Source organism: Protopterus annectens, chromosome 8.part0 (genome assembly GCF_019279795.1).
Source record: "Protopterus annectens isolate FY-2018-M chromosome 8.part0, PAN1.0, whole genome shotgun sequence".
NCBI lineage: Eukaryota > Metazoa > Chordata > Ceratodontiformes > Protopteridae > Protopterus > Protopterus annectens.
Window position 1 is genome coordinate 665238397 of NC_056741.1, and position 10610 is coordinate 665249006.

A 10610-nucleotide genomic window follows, 5' to 3' on the forward strand; every position below is an offset into this window, starting at 1 on the left:
GTTACACATTTTTTGTCTTGGAAGGTATTAAAAAAGAAACTAGAGGGGGACAGTGGGAAGAGAGAATAGAATATAAAGAACTGTGGTGGCAGATAACACTACAAGCACCTCCCCTCCAGGTTTGAATGACAGCACTTCTACTGTACCCCTTTTAAAATGAAGGGCAGCAAAGTTATAAAATAAAAAAAATGTTTTGCAATCTTTTATACTTACATGTTTTTAACAGATTTTAACAGCAGGTGTTGTACTAGGCTTGCACTTTTCAAATTTGATCACTACAGTGAGCCAAAGTATTGTTTTATATTAATTTCTAAGCTGGTGCTGAATTTATTTCTTCTGTAGTTCTAACTTTTTACTTTATTTATTTACTGTCATAGTATTGTTTAAAATTGCTCTCACTTGGATTAATTAATATGAATCAATTATTTTAAGCATTGTTTTTACATAGCCTTTTATATGTTTTTAAACACTCTTTTTATATGTTTATTCATTCATTAATGTTTATGAATATCATGAGTCATTTTATTGAAAGTTTGTATTGGTCAGTCTGTTCATTAGTGAGATATTTAATCTGTCAACCTGCCTTAGACACACATCTGATGAAGTGTTTAAAACAAAAACGCTGTAACTGTTTGTGTTTATGTGTTTTACTTTGTGATGTGTGCTTACATTAAATCGGATTTTAAAAGACTTCCGGCTGGCTTCTGGTCTATTGGTACCTTGGATTTGTTTTTACTGGTTTCATTCTGGTACCTTTTGGCTGTTTTTTCAAGTACATATTTCAGAGTAGAGGAATTTCTGATTAAGTTCAGCTTGATCTTATTTTTAATACTTTAAAATCTTTGCTGTATTTATGATAGGCTGAATTCATTTTTAATCTTCCACTGTCATTTCCTTTTTTTTCTATAAATAAATGCTTAGATTTTAAATACATGAAAAAAGTTACCATTAATAGGTGGTTAGGAGTTGCATTGTCTAACAATTGTTACAGAGGGTTAATGATCTGTGTTGTAGTTCTTGGGGTTCCAGGTTTGATTCCCTCAGCCCTCATTTGCCTACCATGTGATTTTGAGCAAATCACAGTAACAAACCTTTGGTGTTAGATATAACCTGCTTACCATGCACAATACTGAATTATGCAGATTTTGGAGCAGAAAGTCTATTGTTTTTGCACTTTATATTGTTTGCATTTTATTTTGTTGTTAGGGATGACCCCCTGAAACTTTTTCTAAAAGCTGAAAATCCCTACTATGACATCAGGAAAGAATGAACACACACTGCCCCACTACCTAAACTAATGTATAAACTGCTGTAGTCCTTGTAAAATGCATCAGAAATATTTTTTTCTTTCTAGAAAGACAGGTTCTCAACTAGTTCTTGCAGATGGAATACCTCACATTAAACGTTAACAAAGTATGATATAGTAGTGAAACCACAGTGTAAATAAGATGCAGCTCCTCTAAAAAAGTAAGTTATTTTAATTACCCATTATGTGTTCCATCTGTATGTAAATCTTTGCTTACTACCTTCCGTTATTATAGTGTGGGTGTGATTATAGAGGAAAAACTGAGTAAACAGTGTAACCAAAAAGTAAAACAGCACACTACAATCTTTATTTTTTGCAAAATCACTTGCAGGTTTATCTTGACGGGACAATGGGAAAAGAAATTAATTGTAAAACAAAGATGCTTCCAAACATGACTAATATACTTTAAAAAGACAATGGTTGGGGGCAACTCGGAATCCCAGTCATGCTTTGCAATGGTCCCTTGGACTAGAAGACTAGTAACTACTTAAGAGCCTATTCATGTAGTAAGACATTATGAATTAGAATCTTGAAGCTAGGCTACAAACGATTGACCTGATCAGTAGACTAGTATAAACTTATCAGAAGTTTAGTCTTCAAATCACTTCAAAAGTGCGCCTTATGAATGCAATTCTGTCATACAAAACTACTAAACAAAAAATCTCCTCAGACATATCCAGTGCAGTAATACACTTGCAGATCTTAAATACCACATTCGAGCAGAATGAGCATCAGGCAGTCAAAGGTGCAATATGCAAGCATTTCCACCCAAACCCACGTGCTAATATTAGATAGACAGATATTGTTACAAACAGTGAAAGACAGTTCTGTCTGTCTATCTATCCATTTAGAAAGACAGCTATTGCAACCTAAATGTGAAAACAGTTCTCTCTATTGACCTATAACTTGTCACTACACTATATGCTCAAGTATTATTCTTACTCAGAGGAAACGGATGTGCGCTCTTTTTATACTCTTAAGCACATTATATCATGTTAGGTGTAATACTATTCCTGTTTCTCCACTTACCAGGTGAGTCTACTGAAATATGTTGGTAGATTCTTAAAATGTCTAGCTTCCCTTTTAAATTTTCATTAAGAACAAACTCATAAAAAAATTCAGGCATTTAAAAATGGGCATAGGATGTAATAATAACAATTTGCTGGTGTCTTATCTTTTCTGAGGTTATCAAAGTGCATAAGACAACAGAGTTACTATGCATTTTCATTTGTTTATATGTACAATTAAAACTTTTTCTGTGACTGTTTATCTGTTGAAGTAGATTTTCTGTTGAAAACATGTAATGCTGAATAATATTTATTTCAGTTCTGAAGACAGAGCTACAACAGTCCCCAGTATTTTTGAGGGCTCATCCTGGTGAATCTGCCAACATCACATGCTGCATTCTTACTGAAATTGCTTATTGTTCTGACATGGTCTGGTACTTCCAACAACACACAGAAGCTCCTCAGCGGATTGACAAAGACAGCAGAACATCCACGTCTGATGTAGCACAAGGGAAAAATTGTGTACTAAAAATAAGTAACCTGATGAGAACTGATTCTGGGACATATTTCTGTTCAGTGTGCAGGTACAGGACAAGCCTTTTTGGAAGTGGAACACAGCTCATTGTCAAAGGTAAGCAAGTTAGACAGAAACTATCAAGTCGAAATGACTATGAGTATTTAGGAGCAATTGTTCTACTGACAGATCAAATAATGTATCTTTTCTGGTGGCATTTCAAAGGTGCATATCTGCACTTCATTTATAAGTATTTGCCTTAACAAGTAAGCACTGATAAAGTACGTTTTATCTCTAAAATTACTGCCAGTTACTTACATCAGATAACAGTCTTTTGTTCTGTATATTTTATATAATGACTTGTAGGCTTAAATTCTGTTGGATCTTAATGATTTTTTTGACAAAACAGTGAGTTGAGCAAACATTTTGCTTCACATTTAGATATGAAGAGCAACATTACAAAATGTTACAACATATACAGAATTACTTCATCAGGTAACAGGTCTCTCTCTTTACTGTAAATTTTTTTCAAATATATTTTTATTGAATTTTACGAACTTTTCAAACATACAAAGGAAAAACTGTAAGTCATTACAGGAAGCAGTAAAGTATAGGCATATATATATAACAGTTAGTACAAAAAGTATGCATTTATAAAACAGCAGTTATCTTACAGGGAAACTTACATCTTAGAGAATAATATAAGCAGTAAAGACCCCCAATAACTGATTACAATCAAAGTCTAGAGATACAAATGGAAAATGGCTTGGAAGGAGGAGTATATGACTGTCTTAAGAAGAAAGAAATGCGGTAAGAAGGGTATATCCATATAAACCAATTATTTACACCATGTGTAACTATTTATACCATATTTACACCATGGATGCCAGAGGATAACAAAATAATATAACAAAATACTTTGAAAAATCAAAAGTTACAATGTGATGATAACAATGTCTAATGATTATAGGGCCAGATATGATACCGATGGAGGATTTCCTGGAATGTAATGTTAGTGACGCACATTTTGGAAGGTTATTTAGTTTGGGATTAGGTCAAAAAGGTTACAGCAGTAATTCTGAAAGTATTCTTTTTTCTTTTTGTTATTATTGCATAACTTATGTGTAGATATATATCTGATTGCCATTGATATAAAGTTTTCCCAAGCTATTGCTGAGGGATTGACCCAGTTCCTAGCTATAAAATATTTGAGAAGGGCGCAGGCCATAACACAGATGTGGCGATGGATACCCTTAAGAAATTTAGAAATTATATTTAGAATCATGGTTTGCAAAGAAAATGTGTTTTTTTCGTATCCCTTTTTATCCAACTGAGTTCTGAGAGAACACCAAAGTTTGTAAATATTCTTAAATCTCCAAAAGATGTGAAGTATATCTACACATGGGAGGGAACAGAATGGACAGGTTAGGTTTTTATTATATCCGAATTCCAGTAAGACTGCTGGGGTAGAGTAGGAATTGTTGTTTATCATAAGTTGAGTGTAAATTAGATTTTGAAGGGGGTTAGATTCAGGGTATTATTGATTTCTTCGCACTTAGACTCCTTAGAGATTTCTCCTTGTTTGCCATCCCAATATTTGGAAAATAGAAGTGAATGATTATATTTAATGCTTGACACAAGTTTATAGCTATTCAAAATCATTTTGTTCTGTAGGGAAAGTGATTTAATGATAGATTGTGATACTGTAATGTCTTGCTCCTTCACTCTATAGCAAGAGACTTTTTGTTTTATAAGAGAGCTACTTTGTCTTAAGATAGGATCATATTTGTTAGGAGCACCAAATAAGGCTTTGACCTCGGCAACATTTTTAGAGTTATAAAAGTGCCAAACTATGGCTTTCTTAATAATAGGGAAGTTTGTTAGATCGATCATTTCATTATTGATTTTTAAGTTAGGGTTTAGGTGAATAGGTTGGAGAATGGGAACATTATTGTGTAAATTTAAGGTCATCAGAGTTTGAAAGATGCAAATTTTGTTCTTTAGTGTAGGCAAGATCTTGAACTTGTAATCACCATTATGGATAAGTTGCATATATAGTTAAAGAGAGAATGTTCTAATGTTCAGAACATACCCAGGCAATGCAGCATTATGTATGTAGAGCAAATCATAAAGGGCCAGATTCAATAACACCTACACTAAGTCTACACTAAGTGTACATGATATGTATTCAAGGACATCCCTACCATATTTTTTGTGCTTTATTGTCACTCAGAAAGATTACACTCAGTGTATATGTGGTCTACAGTTTGTGATAACCTTTATGAATCCTTGTCAATATTTAAAGCTGCAAGAAAATCAGTAGGAAAACTAAAATTAGGATGAAGAAGGTGTGAGTTATGCCTGTGTTGTCTGTTCACTCAGAACAGTGTACAGTCAGTGTACACTTAATGTAGGCTTTACTGAATCACAGGGAATGTCTTTGTTATAATATTGTTCACTGCAGTTCTTATGCAATTAAGAGTTTATAAGCAAGTGCTGAAAAAAATAAGTAGACATAGCATGCCGACTAGCAACTGCACCCCTAATTCTAACTAGTACTCATTTTATTATGTCTATCAACTGAACCCCTAATTCTATCCAATGCTCATTTTATTATGTCTAACTAGCAACTGAACCCCTAATTCTACCCAGTACTCATTTTATTATATCTAGCTAGCAACTGAACCCTTAATTCTATTCAATGCTCATTTTGCTATGTCTAACTTGCAAATGAACCTCTAAATCTATCTTATACTCATTTTTTCAATCACTCAAATTTGTACTGGCTTTGATCTTGTTCTAATCCAGACTAACACCCCCCTTACCCCCCCACCTAGACTCTTAACCCAACTATACTACCGTCACTACTAACCACAGTCAGAATTAGCTAGTTGTCTTTATATACTTTAATATCTTGTCTAACAACTTTGTTACTAATATTATAAACAGCAAGAAACTATCTTAACTTGCAATATTTACTGCATATACTGCTGATAATCAATATCTTGTTATTGTTTTAAAGCCAACAACCTGTAATGTTGTTTACTCTTGCTACAACTTTGTATCTTTATTTATCATGTACATGATGTGGAACTTTTCTCCCTGGGCATCCACTGAAAACGGACCTGCGTCCAGACCGAATTTCCCGGTAAACAAATGTGAATAAAAATAAATAAATAAATAAATACATAAATAAATTTTATTATGTATAGCTAGCAACTGAACCCCTAATTCTCCAGTACTCATTTTATTATGTCTAACTGGCACTTTAACCCCTAATTCTATCCAATGCTCATTGTATTATGTGTAACTAGCAAATGAACCTCTAAATCTAGCTTATACTCGTTTTATGTATAACTAGCAACTGAACCCCTAATTCCATCCAATACTCATTTTATTATATCTAACTATCACATGAACCTGTAATTCTAGCCAATACTCATTTTGTTATGTCTAACTATCAAATGAACCTGTAATTCCATCCAATACTCATTTTATTATGTCTAACTATCAAATTAACCTGTAGTTCTATCCAGTACTCATTTTATTATGTCTAACTATCGAATGAACCTGTAATTCTATCCAATACTCATTTTATTATGTCTATCAAATGAACCTATAATTCTTTCCAGTATTTATTTTATTATGTCTACTTCCATTGGTCTGATATTTAAGTCAAAGTTCTAGTGAAATGTAATAGCAATCATTTTGACAGTATTCCGAACATAGCTTTCTAAACAGTTTTACCTTGAGAAGAATGAAAGGAAAATTTCTGATCTCTAGCAAATACCTTCAACAAGAAAAAAGTGCAGCATAATTGATTATGGAATAATATAAGATAATCATAAGGAATATAAGAAATATTTCAGCTAATGGATATTACCTGTATTTAGTATCAGTTTATAACAAACTAGGAAGTAAAATGTGAGATATTAAAAGAATGATGTTTTTTTTGCAAATATTCTACATTACTATAAAAAGCAATGCCATTCATCTTTATTGCATAGGGTGGCATGTTTTCCTTTTTGCATTAGATGAAAGTATTTTTTTATTATTCTAATAACTTGTGTGTGCCTTAAAATGACTCTTGTTGAAAAAAAATGACATACTGCATATTGTTCTTAATGGTTCAAAATTGGTCTGCACTGTAGTTTAGTTTTATAATGTTGCTGAAATCTTCATTTTTCAGAAAACCAAACTCATAAGAATAAATGAAATAAAAAGGCACAGCCTGACCAGTGAACATGTTTGCATGACATACACATTCAGCTCTTAGAATGAGCTGTGATAGAAAGGAACATTTAAGAGGAAAAAATATATCTGGTTTAGTTAATTGTGTATACGTGTGCGTGTGTGTGTGTGTGTGTGTGTGTGTGTGTGTGTGTGTGTGTGTGTGTGTGTGTGTGTGTGTGTGTGTGTGTGTGTCTGTGTGTGTGTGCATGTGTGTGTGTGTGTGTGTGTGTGTGTGTGTGTGTGTGTGTGTGTGTGTGTGTGTGTGTGTGTGTATGTGTGTTGTGTGTGTATGTCTAGGGAGAGCTGACCACATAGCATATAGCATGTCCTTCATTACATCCCTAACTAAGGAGATTGGAAAACATCACTTACAATCTATTTCAAAAGAGGGTAAACAGATCAGCTACACATCAATACTTTAAACATAGCATTACTTTTAAAAGTAGCTAGGCCTGTTTAAAGTGTCACTAATTCTGTTCTGGTCATATACATGAATCCCCCACAACAAGTACCTGGAGATGCAAATATGCCAGAAGGAGGCTTTACCTTAATGAAAGCTCCATGCACAATACAGAATTATAATCACATCATAGGTTCATAGGTTCATAGGTTTATACTAGGCTATCTGCCCTAAGGCATTTATAAGCCTAGCCCAAATTTTTGTGGCTTACTCCACCCCTTATATGAAAAAATACTGTGCCCATTAGTTTGTTGTGCCTCTGTCCAGCAGTGACACAGAGATGATTCCACCCCACGATCTCCCATCCACAGGTCAAGATTTCTCTTGAACAGAGCCAGCGAGGTGCTCTGCCTCACATGGACCGGGATTTTATTCCACAGCATAGGGAGTCTCTGAATGATAAATCTATCATCATTTATAATTTCTGATTATGCATTCTTGAAATAGATTTAAGGAAATGACTTCTCAAGCTTCATACTTGGTGAATTTCTTGAAATCCATTTCTCAGTTTTAAAATCTAAGTATAATCAGCGACTTAATGTTATAAATTCTATATTAATGGCATTGGACTGCCAACACAGTAAATATCAAACAGGATAATAAAAGAAAGGAAACACATCACTCACAAGTTTAGGAAATATTGTCTTTAAAAGCAATGGTGCTGCATGACAGGAACACTCAACTGAAAAAAATGTAACTGTTACTGCAGTTATAATTTGTTAAGTTACATTTATTTAAATGACATCATGCAATACTAGATGTTCAAAGTTAAGATGTTATGGAGATGTAAAGATGTAAAACCTGACTGGATACACATGTTCATGGGTTGTGAAAAATTAAATGCATATTAGGAAGACATAAGTATGTTTTTTAGGGGGTTATAGCCTGATAATTGTTCTTTAACTAGATCATTAATACTAATGAATGTTCCTCTTCCTGCATCTACAAAAGCCAAAGAGCAAAGGGTATTTTGGGCTCTCTTCCCAGTTGCTAGAAAGTTATTACAAAACAATGGAGATCAAACTCAATTCCTACATTCAAAGAATTTTTTTAATTTAACAGCAATGCTATGTAAACCTGAAAAAGAAATGATCAGAATGTTCTTCTTTTGGCTTTTCCCGGTTAGGGGTTGCCACAGCGGAGCTCCGGTCCGCTAATGATTGGCAGTAGATTTTTACAGTGCCAAGGTGTCAGCTCACCGCCCAACCTTCAACGAAGGCACGCCCAGTCTATGCATGTCTTTTGACCACCACTCGACTGTGGGGAGGACATGCAGTCTCCACACCGAAGGTGCTCCAGCCGAGAATCGAATGGGAGAACCTCTTGCTGTGAGGCAACAACGCTACCACTGCACCACTGCGGCTGAGAAATGATCAAATAAGATCTATAAATCATACTAAGACTTTTAATGCTTGACATAACCTTGAAATGTTGCTGTTGAAATACAGTAAACTCTCAGTTAGCCGGAACTCAAGCAACCAGAACATTTAAGCAACCAGAAAAAATACTGAAGAAATACAGTACAATTTTCATGTGTTGTACTTTCTGTTTAACCCCCCCCCCCAACATTTTGGGATGTATCTCACCTGACATCTGCAGCAATTGGAGAGACCCCAAAAGTTCCTCACCAAAAGGATAAAGGGACTCCAAAATCTGTCATATGCTGCCAGATTGAAGAAACTCCAGCTCTATTCAGTCGCATACCGTCTGCTCAGAGGTGACATGTGCCTGACATACAAGGCCATGTCCAACCCGGAATTAATGGACATGCTCCACCTCAAAAAATCCAAATCCACCAAAACCACTACAGCAAGCGACTTAAACCTTAGCACGGACATAAATAGGACATGCTGGAGGGATCAATTTATCACTCAGAGACTCCCTATGCTGTGGAATAAAATCCCAGTCCATGTGAGGCAGAGCACCTCGCTGGCTCTGTTCAAGAGAAATCTTGACCTGTGGATGGGAGATCGTAGGTTTACCCCGGGAATCATCTCTGTGTCACTGCTGGACAGAGGCACAACAAACTAATGGGCACAGTATTTTTTCATATAAGGGGTGGCGTAAGCCACAAAAATTTGGGCTAGGCTTATAAATGCCTTAGGGCAGATAGCCTAGTATAAACCTATGAACCTATGAACCTATGAACAGAAGCATACCTTGCATTTTTAGAATTTTAGAGTTTTAAAAAGGAAGACAGGAATAAATTATCTCTCTCCCCAACTTAAGAACAAGTCAAGCCAAACAAATAGTATAGGCTACAGTATTAGTCAGGCCTATTTTTAATAGTAACTGTCAAGCAACCAGAAACTATAGTTATCCAGTATCAGTCCTCATGGGTGCCGGTTAACTGAGAGTTTATCTACCAAGATTCTTAATGTGTTAATTGTAAGATTACCTAGATGATTCAATGTATTCCTATCAATCTGCATAAAATGTGTGAAGCTGAATTTCTTCATATCTGTGTATATGTTGTAAATACGTTAAATTAATAAAAAAAATCTTAAAAAATTTAAATTAAGACTTTAGTTTCTTTGTAATGGGACAGGATGTTTGTCAGAAAAACAACTTGAAAAGTGATCCAGTCTGGAGATCATCACTATTTTAAGACAACAGGACATGAAGAACTTAAACTAAATATTCCAGATGCTACAGACATAATGGATATTTTATCAATGCATGTCACTTTTTGAGAAAAGTGGCTCATAGAGAACAAATGGTATGAAATCCATGCTGGCCAAAAATAGATATGACACCTCACCTGTCTGAAACTCACTTTGAAACTGGCATAGAAAGCTTTCATTTTATTATTGTTTAATCCAAGGTGTGCTGACTACTGAGTATCATAAGTACTGTTGCCATGAATGTCATACTGTGAACCTAGTGCTGTGGAGCCTGATACTGATGTGGCAGTGATCATAGTGTGATGATTGCATCATGCTAACAAATGTTTAATGATGCTGCTAAAGTGGTGATATCCATATCCAGTAGTATTACAGCATGCACAAAAAACTAGGGTGGGGGAAGGGGACAACTGCCAGAGGGTAAAGTGTTGGGGGCTTGACTGGCCGATCCTGATGGCTCTTTAAT

At 34.9% G+C, this 10610-nt stretch overlaps 1 protein-coding gene across 1 annotated transcript in view; it reads left to right on the forward strand.

The window, feature by feature from the left end:
- The first annotated feature begins 2168 nt into the window (after positions 1 to 2168).
- The window catches only part of LOC122808334, a 110782-nt gene continuing 102340 nt past the window's right edge, over positions 2169 to 10610 (forward strand). The window contains exons 1-2 of the mRNA XM_044079301.1: positions 2169 to 2338; positions 2633 to 2944. Coding sequence (XP_043935236.1) covers positions 2299 to 2338; positions 2633 to 2944 — 352 coding nt within the window. The 5' untranslated portion in view covers positions 2169 to 2298. The remainder of the gene's footprint in view (positions 2339 to 2632; positions 2945 to 10610) is intronic.